Source organism: Cyprinodon tularosa, unplaced genomic scaffold (genome assembly GCF_016077235.1).
Source record: "Cyprinodon tularosa strain WSP-4 unplaced genomic scaffold, ASM1607723v1 ctg733, whole genome shotgun sequence".
NCBI classification, from domain to species: Eukaryota; Metazoa; Chordata; class Actinopteri; order Cyprinodontiformes; family Cyprinodontidae; genus Cyprinodon; species Cyprinodon tularosa.
This window is the reverse complement of record NW_024039489.1, coordinates 250,471-266,939: the sequence shown is the minus strand read 5'-3', so window position 1 is coordinate 266,939 and position 16,469 is coordinate 250,471. Positions and strand designations below refer to the sequence as shown.

The 16,469-nt window shown below is 45.7% G+C and overlaps 1 protein-coding gene across 3 annotated transcripts in view; it reads left to right on the top strand.

Annotated features, from left to right (window-relative positions):
• galnt7 (UDP-N-acetyl-alpha-D-galactosamine: polypeptide N-acetylgalactosaminyltransferase 7) overlaps positions 1-16,469 on the top strand; it is a 35,005-nt gene that overhangs the window by 12,720 nt on the left and 5,816 nt on the right. For 2 of the 3 annotated variants that reach the window (XM_038269662.1, XM_038269665.1), the window contains exons 5-12: positions 5,402-5,532; positions 6,598-6,677; positions 9,387-9,569; positions 10,093-10,210; positions 10,299-10,421; positions 11,819-11,934; positions 13,369-13,471; positions 13,551-13,649. In XM_038269662.1, coding sequence (XP_038125590.1) covers positions 5,402-5,532; positions 6,598-6,677; positions 9,387-9,569; positions 10,093-10,210; positions 10,299-10,421; positions 11,819-11,934; positions 13,369-13,471; positions 13,551-13,649 — 953 coding nt within the window. Of the gene's footprint in view, positions 1-5,401; positions 5,533-6,597; positions 6,678-9,019; positions 9,203-9,386; positions 9,570-10,092; positions 10,211-10,298; positions 10,422-11,818; positions 11,935-13,368; positions 13,472-13,550; positions 13,650-16,469 lie in introns of all 3 variants that reach the window. The other variant, XM_038269664.1, reaches the window with a different exon arrangement.

The following is a 16,469-nucleotide window of genomic DNA, read 5'->3' as shown; positions in this document are numbered from 1 at the left end:
AACCCACCCGAATACCTAGCCAGCGCAGCCAGCCCACCCAGACCGGCCCCCCAACACTACCCCCGCCGGAGTCGCCCGGACCCCCACACACCAGCGGCGCGCCGCCAGCAGGACCCCCACCCAGCAGGCCCGCCCGCCCCCCGAGAAAACAGACATGCCAAACACCCCCAAAGGAAGAAGAAGAAAAAAAAAAAAAAAAAAAAAAACAATGCCCCCACAATGCGACAGCGGACACCAGACACCGACCCGCCCGCAACCGCTCCCCCCCACCGAGGAAGAGAAAAAAAAACATAAATAAATAGGTTAATTAATTAATTAATTAATAATTACAATTAAAATAAATAGGCAAGAGGAGAAGTGCGAGCGGAAAAACCGGAGCCCAAAACAGGACCCAAGACCCGCACCCCACCATGCCGTGCAGCTCCCCCCCCCCCCCGAACCGGTACCACAGAACCGGCATAGGAAAGAAACACCGCCCAGGAACCGGCATCGTAGCGAAGGCACCGGCACCGACCCCGAAAATCCCCGAACAACACCCAGCCCCACCCCGAAGCGGATCCAGTCCCAGGCCCCAGGGATCCGAGGCCCCAAGGGCACCCGATCCCCAGACAGGAGCCCCAGCAAAGCCCCGGCCGGCCGGGGCCAGCGGAGAGGCCGCCAGGAATGAGCCAGCAGTCCCCCGGGCATCCACCCCCAGCTCCACCAGTGCACCGGTGAGCCCCGACGCCAGCCAGCGGAGGGAGAGCAGGACGGGGGGAATGGGCTCCGCACTTAGCGGAGACTTGAGATGTATTTGGGAGAGGGTGCGGTTGAGACCCCAACCTGGGAGAAAAAAAAAAAAAAAAAAAAACACACCATCTCAATCATGCCTTCCCTCCCTAGTGCCCCCACTCGTACCACAGGAAAAAAAAAAACACACCATCTCAATCATGCCTTCCCTCCCTAGTGCCCCCACTCGTACCACAGGAAAAAAAAAAAAATTGAATAAAATAATAATAATAATAAATAAAGAAAATAACAACGCGGACACACATTCACACATAACACTCACATCCATAATACCAGGACCAAAAACCCGGTGACACCGGTGGTCGGTCCCGGGACTATCGGATGACCCCATAAGTGAACCTAAAATCCGGATGTGAGGGGAGGGGAGCGGCGACACCGCCACACCAACCCATCTCTTTCCTGCTTCAAGCCCAGCCCCCCACCCCGCACACGGACCGGACCACCCCCAGCAAGAGCCCCCCCCGGGACCGGGGCCCACCCATCCCGCGCCGGCCACCCAACCAGAACCGCCCCCCCCCCCGAACAGAAAGAGAAAAAAAAAAAAAAAAAAAAAAAAAAACCTTCAACCAGGCACTTCATGCCCCTCCATCCAACCTTCTTTGGGGAGAGCAGAGGTGACAGCCCCGCCACCAGCAGGCCACCTAGGCCCCGCAGCCAGCCCCAGCCAAAACCACAGACCAGGCGGCCCGCTCTTCCTCCAGGCCCCAGACTCCAGGCGGCAGCCGGACAACAGGGGTGTGAGAAGACCCCGATCCTCCCTGCGCCCGCTCGGATGTGGTGTTGTTGCGTGTTGCTCTCAGATGCAATTAAAACTGGGAGTACCAAGAGGGGGTGTCCGGCACACTCCACCCCCCCTCCAGGAGATAGACGGTGCCAGCACCCCCCCCCCCTTCGACAACCCTCAACCCTCAATGTCTAGATGCGAGAGGGGATGGAGGAGGCCGACCGTGGTGAGGCCCATAAAATAAGCCCCCCCCCCCTGTGGCCCTGACCCCCACCCCCCGAAAATGCCCTACATAGATGTGTGTTGTGAAAAAGATGTAGATGGAAGTGTCTAAAATGCAAAATAAAATTGGTGTGGGGGACGTCATCAGAAGGTGTGGCCCTCCAGTAACGACCCCCTCCCCAAAAACCTACATGTGTGGCGGAGTGATGGAGCAGGCAGAGGGAGGATTTCGGGGATGGGGAGCAAAGGACTGGGGTGCTTGCTGCACTCCCAGGGAGCCAGCTCCCCCGCTGACTCCAATAGGCACCCCCGTTCCCCGAGAGCCCCCCCAGAGAAGGGGGCCCCACCAGTTTCACCACCATAGCCCGGGGGCACGGGACCGGCAGCAGGACCCACCAGCCAGCCGGGCACGGAGCCGACACCACCACCACCCCCCCGTCCTGTCCATCCAAAAAAAAAATAAATAAATAAATAAGTAGATAAATAAATAAAAAAAATAAATAAATAAATAAACAAATAAATTAAATTAATAAAAAAATATAAAAGGAAGATAAGAAAAAAAAAATAATAATAATAAATAAATAAATGAATAAGGGGGGGGACAACCCCAGCCGGCCAGCCAACGCGCAACACGCAGAGCCCCCACCCCGGACGAAGCCCCACCAGGGGGCAGCACGGACCAGGACCAAGACAGGGAGCCAGACCCGAAGCCCTTCAAAGATCTCCTTCCCTCTATCACCACCCCCCACCCCCCCTCCGGAGATGTAATCCCTCCCCTACAATAACAATCAAGCTACTCACCACACAAGCGACAGAAGACATCCAGGCCGAGATCATACCTACTCCCCCTCCCTCCCCTTCCCCCACTTACAGAGTGCAAACCCGTGAGGGGGTAAGCACTTGCCATAGGTGTTAATGTCCATGCCCCCCCCCCAGCCCAGCAGGCCCCGAGGCACCCCGGCACACCAGAGGCCGTGGCAGCAGGGACAGACAGCCGGGCGTACACCGGCCCAGAACCCAAGCAGCACTCCCCACAGAACCCAAACCCCCGAACCCCCACCGGGGACCCCGCCCAAGGGCAATGCGCCCCAGGGATCCCAGACCCCAGGACCCACCCCAGACCCACCCCGCAGTAGGGCCGGGCAATGCCCAAAAAACCCCCGGCGCCGGCGCCAGCGCCAGCGCCCCCACCCCGAACCCCGGCCCCCGAACGACTCCCCCCCAACACCGGTCCCACAGCACCAATCCGAAGAAGAAGAAAGCCACACAACACAGCAAAGTGCAAATCCCGAGCCCCACTCCAAGCCCCGATCCCCCCGCCCACACACCCCCTCCCACACAAAAAAAAAAAAAAAAAAAAAAATTATAATATTCTCCCCCTCACTGGAGAAGAACGGCCGCAAACAAGCCAGTGCCCAACACCCACCGCCACACCACGAGGACCCCTCCACCCAGATGCTCCTCCCCAGAAAAGTCAACATGCCTGCCCTCCCAGGAGACAGGCAAGCCCGCCGAACAGGAATCCCCCCGGCAGCGCACCGCCGGGATGCGGGGGCCCGAGCAGCCCCAACAGAAACAACACCGGAAGGCCGACACGGACGCACCGACGGCACCAACCTAGCCCCCAGGCGGACTCCCCCACCCAAAAACACAACGAAACCACCCCGCCCCCACCGACCACAGCAAACACAGCCGCAAGGCAAAGCAAAGGACAGAGCAGCCCCACCCGGCGCACGCCAGAGAGCCAGAGCAGCAAGGCCGCCCCAGCCGCCAGAAGCCGGCACAAGCAGCAAAAAGAAAGCAGCAGACGCGACCCCACCACTCCCGCCGCGCCCGGCGCGAAAGCAGCACGACCCACCCCGCTCCGGCCCCGCACCGCCCACAGGCCGCCAAGAGGAGGACGGCCACGCCGGCCACGGCCCGTCCCCCCCCCCGCCGCCAAACACCGAGCAACCCTCCACTCCCAAACCGCGCACGATGCACCGCACCACGCGCCACCGGCACCCGCCCCAACAGAGCGAAGCCACACCCCGACCCGGGGGCGCTCCAAAGGGACCCCCGACGCCCGCAACCAGCCCACAACAGACACACACGAACCCCGGCCACAGGCGCGACCACCCACGCCCCCCCCCCGGACGACGCAACCACGGCAAGCGCCACGGCCAACCACCGAAACCCGGCACCGGAAGACGGGGCACACCCCGACGCCCCGCAGAGCAGAAGCACCCCGGCCAGCACCACAAAAGAACCGATGCCCGGCGCCCAGCCCCACCCAGCAGCAGCACAGAACCCCCCAAGAGCACCGCACGCGGCCGCCGCAGGACCCCCCCGCGGCGCCCCAGACCCCGCCCCGACGGGGGCAACAGTCCCCCGGGCCAGACCCGCCAGGCACCCCGCGCCGAGCACCCCCCCGAGCCCCAAGGACCCCCGAACTAGCCCCCGCGCCCCACAAGATGCACCCCTATTATTATTCTTATTGCCACCTTGCCAGACAGGACACTGTAAAACAAAAAAAAAAAAACAAAAAAAAAAGTGCTTTAAAAAAATTATAATTAAAAAAAACTTATTGTATGAGCAAGTTTTTTTTACATTATTGCACATTTGCATTTTTTAAAATGCCCAAATAAAAAAAATAAAATAAAAAGATAAAATATGCGATTAATCTTGAGTTAACTGTTGATATTATGCAATTAATCGCGATTAAAATTTTTTATAGTTTGACAGCACTACTTTATATATTAAGAAAAGAGAGAGATCTCTGATCATTATTAATCCACTAAAACGTTGATTAAACAATTTATAAATACCTACATTAACTAAATAGTAGATTTTATATTGTGGTGCTTGGAGAAAATGTTTTATATTGATTCTTAGCCGCTATGCAAAGCAGCAGGAAACCACTGCCAGCCCTCAGAGAGCTTTACTGGATATTTTATCAAATCAGACTTTCTATCAAGTGGATTAATATGTGAGGATGACCTGTTATAGTTTGTTTTATCTATAGAACTACAGTTTCCTTTATGAGATATTTTCTCCTCCAGCGTTTTACGTCTGTTTCCCTCCGCTGCTCCTCGTTTTTAAGTACATCAAAATGGCTGTTAATTCCCAAATACCTGCTCTTGTTCTCATTTTCTGAAGTTCTGTCTGTGTTCCCAAAAAAAAAAAGAAAACCAAATTTCATCAAACCATTTGTGGCCCACCTGACCCTGATTTAGTCTGGAAATAATTGCCTTATGCTTCCTGACTGGACTGATATAATGTCAGAGATGTTTGTCCCAATGAACAATCAGAAATATCCTGATTAAGTCAGTCGGTAGTGATGCCGGTCCCATAGATTTCCCTGTGAGCGCAGGATGTCTGGAAGAGAACAAAGCTCCAGATTCCCTCATCAGACAGACTCAGACGTTTTTCTCATCTCTGCTGTTCATTTAGAAGCTGAGGCATAGATCATCTGCTCCTAAAGATAAAAAAGCATTTAGCAGCACAGATAAATGTGCCTACCGGAATATGTTACAGGCTATTATATAGAAACCAGCTTCATTAATAACTAAAGTAACTAAACTATGAGCCACAGCCTCTCCACATTCTGACATATTTCCATCTAATCACAATTAGTCTGACTGTAACTAGTGGTTGTGAAAATGTCTGTTCTCTGTGTGGCTGCAGTCCATCTGAAGGAGCGTCTGGAGGATTACATCAAGCAGTGGAACGGCCTGGTGAAACTCTTCAGAAATGATAAAAGGGAGGGACTGATCCAGGCCAGGAGCATCGGAGCCAATAAGGCCACCAAAGGACAGGTATCAGCGGCTGCTCTGTCTGTTTCTCAGCATGGGAATTAGCTTTGATAGCGGGTTTGATCAGCGCTCTGACTCAGAGCTGAGGCTTTTCAGCATCTCAGTTCTGTCCTTCTGCTGCTCCACCTTTCTCCTCTTAGATCAAGCATTAGCGTTTGTAAAGTTGGGAAACACAGTCTGAGGCTTTTATTGCTAGCAATAATGTTCAAATTTATTTAACGTCCTCAGAGGGAGAGATAGAGATCTGACTGGGGCATATCAGTACATACATTTATACCATACAAAATCACACACACGCAACGAACCCACCCACTGCATAAGGAAACTTTATCACTCTTGAACATTTGGTTATTCCCAAGAAAAAACATTCATCAAGGACTTAGATTTTAGCAGAGAAACACTCAGAGCAGGTCTCTCGTTCACAGCATGAAGGAGGCTGTGTGAATCATTTTTGTCTGTCGTGACCCTCCCTTCACGCTTGTCTAGAGTAGGGAGCCATCTGCTTTTTGTCCCCCCTACCTTAAACATTACAGCATAGACGCTGGTAGAAGATTTCTCTGAACTCACCTCCTATTCAGGCAGGAACACAGGAAAACATTTTATCTCACTAATAGGCCAAGGAAAACATCCTCCTGCATGTTCTCTCCAGGTCAGTCTGGACTGGATTAGAATGTTTCTAGTAAAACATCCTGACCTCTCAGGCCGCATGCATACCCAGTGTCACTGCATTAGGGCTAATAATAAACTAGTAATGTTTTACCCATACTCATGGTTACAGTGAATGACTGATTAATAATTAGTAAAGTCCGTTAAAACCTATTGGTTTAATGGCATGAGCTACGATTTTAATTTTAACCTGTTTCATCCCCTAAAAACTTAGAAAATAGTGTTTTTAGGATTATTCTTTTGTCAAAATAAGAGGCATTCTGACTGAGAAACATCCAAATAGTGTGAAGTTTGTGATGCCTTTCAGTGCCAGGATGGAAACGCATTATAAAGAAGTGGAAAGAATAGAAGGAAGACCGCAGAGGAAACGTCTGCTGAATGGAGCATGCTTTTATTTTGTAGGTTCTGATCTACCTGGATGCTCACTGTGAGGTTGGAATCAACTGGTATGCTCCGCTTGTTGGGCCCATCTCAGAGGACAGGTAGGCTGGACCCGTTTTCTGACTGCTGTCCTCATTAGGCCTTTAGAAGTGAAGCTCAGCAGGAATGTAACGCATAAAGCCCTGAACACACCGGCTGCGTATGACTTTTTAATCTCTGATCTGATTTTTTTCCCACGTCCCACTGACCGCGTATAGAGAGGGTCTGACTAGGCAGGATGGGCCGATCTGTGCAGATTATTTTCACTTCTGTCTCTGTGCTTTACACACATTAAAACAATTTCCCACTTTTGACTCTGACAGATCATGAAAGGTTATACAAATGACTAAAAAATGCTAAATAATAAATCATCAGCGCAGCAATAAAGCAAGATGCTTCACTATCATATCTGTTATAGAGCAGATAGAGAAGTATGGATGAAAAGAAGTCTCATTGGAATCTGCCTATTTTTGTACACCAAATTTTAAACACATTTTTTTTTTTGTTTTACAATGTATTTGTAACACTGAATTTTTTTACACATTGAGAATGCCTTACACTGAATTTTTTTTCTGGTGAAAATTAAGCCGCAAAAAAAAAAGTCAGCAGCAAAAAATTCAGCTGCAAAAAAATTATCTACAAGAAAATGTATCTACAAAAAAAATTATCTACAAAAAAATTTGGTTGCAAAAAAAAAAATCAATTGCAAAAAAATTCAGCTACAAAAAAATGTATGTACAAAAAAATTCATCTACAAAAAATTCGGCTACATAAAAAATTCAGCTGCAAAAAAAATCAATTGCAAAAAAATTAAGCTGCAAACAAATAGGATGCAAAAAAATCAGCATCAAAAACTTCAACTGCAAACAATTTAGTTGCAAAAAAATTCAGTTGCCAAAAAATGTATTGTTTATAGTTCGGTGTACAAAAAAAGGCAGATTCCAATGAGACTGTTTTCTTCCACCTTACTTTATTGCTTTTCTTTTTTCAAAAGAGATTGATAAACTGCACTGTTCACTACTTGTCCCTACTTTATCTGTTTTCTGTCCTCCTGAACTCCTGTCATGGAGAAAGTTTTCTATTTTTAATGTTTCATTCATTGTTTTTGCTCCAGTCTGTCCTGCTTACTGTATACATGATGTGAGACTCCAGAAATTACTCTTTCCCCGTAAGATTCACAGATTTTATTTTCTCCCAAGGCGGATGTGTTTTACTTTGTAACTGTGTCTCTCTTCCTGTCAGACCCATGAAATTGCCACTGAATTGCTGCGTAGTCTGACTAAAATAATCCCCATTGACTTCCAATGAGCGCTAAACGCCACGACCTTTAAGGCGCAATTTTCTGTCGAATTGGACGCAAAATCGGATTCGGTGTGTTCTGTGGTTAACTTTTAGAAAAAATCTTTTTAGAGTCCCTTTGCTCTTTAACATGTTTATTTATCACTTGAGGGAATTTAGTTCTATCTATGAAAGAAGACTTTCCATCTTCCTGGAAGGGGACGTAGATGATAACTGTTTTCATGAAGGTCATTATATTACAATGAAATGTTTTTTATTGTCTAGATCAGTGTTTAATCTGCCAGACATCATCAATAATCTGTAATCAATGTATTCTCTGTTGGGATTATGTTTATGCTGTTCTGATTTATTGAGATGTAGCTGCTCATTACTGAAGTATAATCATGATGCAGCTTTTTCTGCTCCAGCTACATTATAGAGGTAAATTTGGTCCATTATTGTTGCAAAGAAAAATAAAAAGACATCCTGTAATAAATAGAAATTGTTCACAGAATGTATTTTTACATTATAAAGAGAAATCCAGGGATGATACTTTTAAAAACTGTTTAAAACAAAAATACTCTGCTGTTTTCTAAAATCGCTTTTTAAAAAATCAATTTTATTTTTGTAGATTTTATTCTTTCAAATGTTATTTTTTCATTATTTTTACAGGTTTTCAAAGTTTTTTTTTCATATCTTTCTTTTACAGGTTTTGTAGATAGAATGTTTATTTTTCTTTTTTGCCAGATTGAGTTTTAAGCATCATATTCTCTTCACTTTGAGCTCGATCCAGAGTTTCTCAACCAGCGGACCAATAGTGTGAAGAGAAAAAGAAAAGAGAAAATTACATTAAAAATCTTAATCTGAAACAGAGAAATTTAAAAGTTTACATTTTTTTTTTATTGAAACATTTTTCCAAGTGTTATTTCTGGATTGCTTATTTATCTGCTTATCATATATAAAATGTCTCATTACTAAAGTATGAGACATTTTGTATATGTATATTTTTTTCCATTTTCATGAACATTTTTGTCTTATTTTTCCTGCAACAATAACGGAGCAGGTTTCCCTCCATGCAGCCTCACATCTCAATGCAAGGTGTGTGTGTGTGTGTGTTTACATGTAGGACAGTTTGCACAGTTCCCCTGATAGATTATATAGATGGTAATAAGTACACTATGGAGCCCCAGCAGGGTGGAGATGAGGACGGCCTGGCTAGAGGAGCCTGGGATTGGAGCCTGCTCTGGAAGAGAGTCCCACTTAGCCAGAAAGAGAAGGCCAAGAGAAAATATACCACCCAACCCTACCGGTACTTACACTCAGCATGTTCAACTCACCCCTGATCTTTTTCTGTCTCCATCTCCCACACCCTCCGTGTTCTGTGCTGTGTCGTGCATCGTCTCGGTTGGTGTCCTCCACCCCCTTCCCACCCCCCTACCCCTTCCATGTGTCCTGTTTGCACGCCCCCCCCCCCCCCCCCCCTCTACTGTCAGAACTGTTTGTACGGTGCCTCTGATCGACTCCATCCACGGCCAGAGGTTCAACATCGAGCCCCAAGGTGGAGGAGACGAGAACGGCTTTGCTAGAGGAGCGTGGGATTGGAGCATGCTCTGGAAGAGAATCCCGCTCGGAGACAGGGAAAAAAACCTGAGAAAAACAGTAACTGAGCCATATAGGTACCAATCAGCAATACCTCCTGACTCACCTGGACTGGAATAACTGACCATATTTCTTTATGATATACACTACGTTCCAGCCGCCTCTAAAAACCATATAAGGACAGCTCGATGTAATGTATATCATATCTAAGCAACCAAATTTCATAACTAACCTACTAAACGATCTGCTATCTGCTGGATTTTCCCGCTCAGCTGGACTGAAGCTGTTTTCAGCCCACAGTAGACCCCCGGCCCTCCGGGGCAGTAGCTGCAGCTCAGCTCTGTCTCCCCGGGAGAGGCCTGGAGGTTCTGCATCTAAAGTCTGGGTTTGGCTTTTTGGACGTTTCCTCTGGTTTACAGGCAGGTTTCACCTCCTCTTTAATCTCATGTCATCGGGGGACTCTGTCTGTCTGATCATCTCATGCTCACATCGCCTCCCATTAATTCTCATCTTCAAATCTGTGTTTTCTTAATAATCTCCCTCTAAAAGGCAGCAGTAGCTAATCAGCTGCTTGTTGATGTACGTTTTCTGTCGCTGTAGATCTCCAGCAATGGCCGGAGGTCTCTTTGCTATAGAGCGAGAGTTCTTCTTTGAGCTGGGTCTGTATGATCCCGGCCTGCAGATATGGGGAGGAGAGAACTTTGAAATATCCTATAAGGTATGATATTATATGATGACGTCTCTGTGGTGTTCGTCTGGCTGCTGAAGGTCTGTTTTGTCGTAATGATTCCCGGTTCGTCCTGCAGATCTGGCAGTGCGGCGGCCAGCTGCTCTTTGTGCCATGTTCTCGTGTCGGCCATATCTACAGGCTGCAGGGCTGGCAGGGAAACCCCCCACCTGCACACGTTGGCTCCTCCCCCACGCTAAAGGTAGGACTGCAGAAGCCTCAGGAGCTTCGACACAAACACCGGTCGTGGTGTTGCACTATCATTCAAACTCCTCAGACTTTCTAATACTGGATAAACTGCAGAAAAATTAACACAGCAAATCATTCTCCTCTATTGTGAAATAAAGGAGTGGCAGCATTATTCTGTGGGAATGTTATCCATCAGCAGGGACTATCCACCTGCTGATTATGTAGAACAGGCATATCTGTCTTTGACGGGTTTTCTTTCCAGGTCATTCTTAGCTGCAGCTCTGTTTGTCTATCAATTCCGTTTAATTTGTCGATTCAGAACGCGTCATCTGAAGGATCCATACAGAGGAAACTCAGTTAGATCATCCAGTCAGATTACATTTTCAAAGTGTGAAAACCAGCTGACTTTACAAGATAAGATTTATTTCTCCTGGATGAACACATGGACACAGCAATCATTTGCTTGCATTCTATCCTTGACTCTTCAGCAATCCCTCACACTAAGCATGCTTGTAGCGACAGTGGAGAGGAAAACTCCCTTTGAACAGGAAGAAACCTCCAGCAGAACCAGGCTCAGTGTGAGCGGCCATCTGCTGAGGCCGACTGGGGTTCAACATAGAATCACTGATATATAAATACTTTCTAGGATAGAGAAGGTGGCGTTAAACTAGCTCTACAGCTGACTCTGTCTGGGAAAGAAACAGTTAAACAGATGAGCTCTGAGACGGTGTTCATGCCTTAGAGGATAAAGGTTAGCAGATCGAGTTAGTTAAAGTAACAACTAAGTCCATAACTATAACTAGGAGAGAGGCAGGACAAAACACTTCAAATAAAAAATGAAATATTTGCCTGAATAAATTCAGTTAAAGGAGATCAGTTGTAAAATTCTTGTCAGAATAAGAACAGCGATCGAAGCTGGCATCAGGCATCCTGTCCTGTACTAAGTTTTATTTCTCCCACAGCTAAAGGTGTCGCTGAGAACAGTTTGAAATGCAAAGAGAAAAAACAGTCCTGGATTTATGAGATGATCTAAAGAACAGGGTTTAGCTCCCAGAGAAAAACCAAACCCTCTCCTAGAGAGACAGTCTGACCTAAGAAAAGTCCACATATGTTTCACAGGGTCCTGTTCACGGTCAGGGAACTGATTTAGTACACGGAGTAAAACAGTAGAGGTTCTGAGACCATATTAAAGATGAAAGTCAATCTATCAGGCCTGCCACCATCATCTCTAACAGAACGGCTGATGACGTCCAACAGATGTACAGGGGGGATCTAATGTGACAAACATGCCTGCTGAGCATTTAAAATCTTTTTTCCACAGTTGGTTTACTTAGAAAGTGACGCTATTTATTTTTCTGTGTTAGTTTTTCATCCTGAGCTTTGGCTTCATGCTTTGCTGTCTGCACCCAGAACTACGTCCGTGTGGTGGAGGTGTGGTGGGATGATTATAAGGACTACTTCTACGCCAGCCGTCCTGAAACTCTGACCCTGGCCTACGGAGACATCAGCGATCTGAAGCGTTTCAGGTACAGAACTGGTTCTGGCATCAAGTTATTAGCAGCTAAGGCTAAGCTGCTGTCAGTCCTCCTTTCTGTCTAATCAGTTCACCAGCAAACACTGTATGGATTATTAGACGGGGTTATTGCACATGTAAACACCCTATTTAATAACCCTGCTATTAAAAAAAAAGCTGTCACCTGTGGACGTACTGTATTCACCTTTTTCTTCCTTTGGCACATTCCTCTTCTTTGACTATTTGAGCTGATGTAACGAGTACATTTCTCCACTGTGAGATCAGTAAAGTCAATCAATCAATCAATGATACAGAACTGCTGCTAACATCATGATCACATCTAAAGAGACCAACATTGCCTCCCTTATGTGGTTCTCCCACTGCAAACAATCATAATCTAGATAAGTCCTTTTTTCTTAGATTGAGGAGGTAAGTGAGACACTCTGCCAATGGAACAAGATAATTAACATTTTAAATAGGAAAAAACAATTGCATTGTCTTATTTCAAGCACATTATATCTAATTATCTTATTCTAAGAGTAAAAGATGCATTCCATTGGCAAATCATCTTATTTTACCTGCTGAAATTAAGAATATTTCTAGACCATTTTGCAGTGTCAGATGGAATAATACTGTTCTAGCATCACATTGATTAGTGATCAAATCTGTCCTTAGAACCACCTGCTTCCCTGCAGCTCAGATCCTGATGGAGGATCAGACTTTAATCTGGGTTCTAAACCCAGAGGGTCATTTCACTCACTGATGTCTTTGTTTCACGATTTATTTATTTCTGTTAAGACTTGAATATCAGAATAACTCTTAAACAGTCATATGAACACTCTGAGTAACCTTAAAATAATGAATTGGAAAGAAATGATTATAAATGTAAACAACTGAACTAATCAGGAATGAAACACAACGCTGCAAACATCGACATCTAATTACATCCTACAGTCTTAGATCTGGTCCAAAAAGTATTTTTTTATCTTGTTTTGGGATTGATATACTGAGCAAGAGCAGATTATCTTGTTTCAAGAAGAGTCTAGTATGAAATAAAGAGAAAAAATGATTTCAGAAAACTGCAGTTACTTTTATTGAGACTTTTTCACAGTTTCATCTCTACATTGCAGGTTTTTTTCCCATTTACAAAATGTGCTATTTGCAAATACTGGGACAAAATTCACTCAATAAAATTTTTTATACATTCAAATTCAAGCATCTATGGTGGATAAAATCCCTCCTTGAATTCATTAAGTTATCTTCACATATTCTTATTCAGTCTCTCTTGGTTTGCAGCTGATGGGAACGTCTGATGGGACTTGATGAGGGCGTGTTACACCCCTAAAACTGTCTTTTACTTTGATTTTAGTTCCTTCAGCTGAGGGAAAATAATCAAGTTAATCATATCATGGATCAAATGGTTCACTTTGCTTTAAACCTTTTCCAGAGAGGAGCATCGATGCAAGAGTTTCAAATGGTTCATGGAGGAGATCGCCTACGACATCCCACATCACTACCCTCTTCCTCCAAAGAACGTGGAGTGGGGGGAGGTAAGCCTGATGCAGTCCTACCTATTCTGCTCTACTAATCACAGGGATTGATTTAGAATTGCTGCTTCTGTGAGCGCAGATCCGAGGGTTTGAGACCAGCTACTGCATCGACAGCATGGGACACACCAATGGAGGGAATGTGGAAATGGGCCCCTGCCACCGGATGGGGGGCAACCAGGTAACAACCTGACCTTATAGTTGGTCTGAAAAACTCCAGATGGGCAGAGGTTTATAAAAAGCCAATAAGATGAACCTACGTTTCTATAGAAACGACTATGAACAGGAAATCGGGAGGAAAATACGAATAAATGTTTGAGACTGGAGCGGTTTCCTGATTAATTAAATCTCAATCATTCATTTGGCTTCAATTTATCTGTATAGTTTCAGTGTAAAACCAGTATTTAATCATGGAAGTGTCCTTCAGACAGATTCCAGGTCAGCTGCACGCATCTAACAGAGGGGGTAGCTCCATTAGCTTGTTATGGACGTTTGTCTAGACCAGGCATCCCCAAACTCGGTCCTCGAGGCCCCCTGTCCTGCAGGTTTTAGAGGTTTCCTTGCTCCAGCACAGCTGATTTTAATTGAAAGCTGATTAATAGGCTTCAGCTCTACTGCAATCATGATAATCAGCTGTGCTAAAGCAGGGAAACCTCTAAAACCTGCAGGACAGCGGCCCTCGAGGACCGAGTTTGGGGATGCCTGGTCTAGACTGACAGGTTTTAAATGAAAAGTTTGGTCAGCAAAGAATAATCAATGGATCATTATACCTAAAACGAATACGTTCGCAGAGATTTAATGAATTTAGAGTCGTGATCACTGCTGCTTGGAGCGGCCATTTTTGCCCAAATATATTAACCCCTCCCTCCTGCCATCTTCCAGCAGTGACGTCACGGTGCGGTAAGCCTAGCGCCATTCTCCCCGCTTTACAAGCTAAATCAATGGGAACTACTAGACACATCTGCAATCAACAACAATTGTTGAAGATTTCCAGAGGACTTCACCATTGAAATTCACCAGAGCTATAGTGAAACTGACAATGCCCACGTGCATGGCAGCTGGATGCTGGAATACATCGGGGAAAAGTGAAAAAAAAGGGTTATTTCACCTTTCTGATTCCTGATCCTCCACGGACGGGTTGGTCGTTGGATCGCCAACTTGAAGAGGGAGGATTTGCCATCGAACTTCTGGCCAGAGAAAAAACCCGTAATATGTAGCCAACATTTGGAAGAAGAATGTTTTCAAGATGACTTGGATAATAGCGCGTTGTGACAAACACCAGATACAGCACTGGGACTTGATCAACAGCCGATACCGCACCGTGACGTCACAAACCAGTAGGTGGCAGTAGTGTTCTTTGACAAACATGGATGCCTCCAGTAAAACACATTCACATGAAAATTACTCTTAATTAAAAACACTGATCATTTATTGAACAGGATGTAATCATTTCCTTTAACCCTCCTGTTATGTTCATTTATTAGGAACAGCAATGCTGTTCCCGGGTCAGTTTGACCCGGTGCATGTTTAATTATCCAAAAGATGTCTGAAACCAAAAAAAATCCCCAAAAGCATTCTTAATATTTCATTGCTAACTCCATTACTAACTATTCTATGAATATTTAGTCCAATAGTGTTCCTTACCTCTAACAGGTAATGATCCAATTATGATAATTCACTCGTTTTTCAAAAAAAAAACCTGCATGTTCAAACTTTTTTTAATGTTTCACCACTTTATTACTTTTGAAAGACCAACATATAAAACACAATAGTTTTACACAACGTTGAAACTTAACATTTAAATATTTTTTTTACATACATGCACTGTTTGGGAACCAGAAATGAACAAAGTCGCAATACAAAAATACAAAAAAACAAGCAATTGCAATATGAACAAGGTGTATGTGCGTGTGTGTCTGTCTGTCTGTCTGTACATCTACACAGCACACGAGTGACATGTCATCACACTGTGCTTTGTGCAAATGAATTTTGCACATTTCGAGCAGGTCATGCTTGTCTTGCATCGTCAGATGGCCTGCAGACCTGGCACCTCTTCCTCTTTTTTTTCACCTCAGCAGCAATCTATAAACAAGAGGACCATGATTACTTTACTATGGTGTCTTTTTGCTGATCCCAAGACACACACTCTCATACACTTATACACACACGCGCACATACACACACACAAACAAATACACACACACAGACACACCCACTTACTTACTTACTTACCTCACGCATTGGTGTACTTGATGCAGTCCTCTCCTGGATCTCCCTCACTGTGGCTGCATCGGCTAGGGTCCTTGGCAGGTGCATCCTCCGTCTGATGTGCGGCGTCAAAAGCGCCTTCCCCAGCTCCTCGAGAAAGATGCGCCTCTTGTACAGCTTTGACACATTCCAGTCAGGAAATATCTCCGTCCAGATGATAAATGCATTGTAGGCTGATACATGGCTCATGTTATAAAAGATGACCAATGGCCAGTGCGCAGTCATCCGTTTGGTGCTGTAGGACCCTGTCACTTTGTCAAAGTTGTCTACCCCCCCTTTGGTGGCATTATAATCAAGGATCATGCTTGGTGTTTGATCCTCTCTTGCGCTGATTTCAGCAGTTTTGTGCAGAGTGCTCATGAGCACAACATTATTTGCCTTTTTGGGGCAGTAAGACACTAGGGCTGTGGTATCTGTGAAGGCAAGCATGGGAGATTGAGGGGCCCTGTCCTTGATTACCAGCAGCTCAGCAGGGAGTTCAGCCCTGTTCTTTTGGACAGTTCCGACCATTGTGAGCTTTCTCTTTAGAAGCTCCTGACCCAAGTTGTACTTTGTGAAAAAATTGTCACAGGTTATGTTCTGTTCCCTGAGAACCTGTGCCATGTCGAGCATGACCCTTGTGCCCTGATTCTTCTCTGGGGCTCCTCCAACCGGCTTTCCAGTGTAAACCTGCATGTTCAAAGCATAGCTGGTGTTTGCATCAAATGTTGCCCAGATTTTTATCCCATATTTA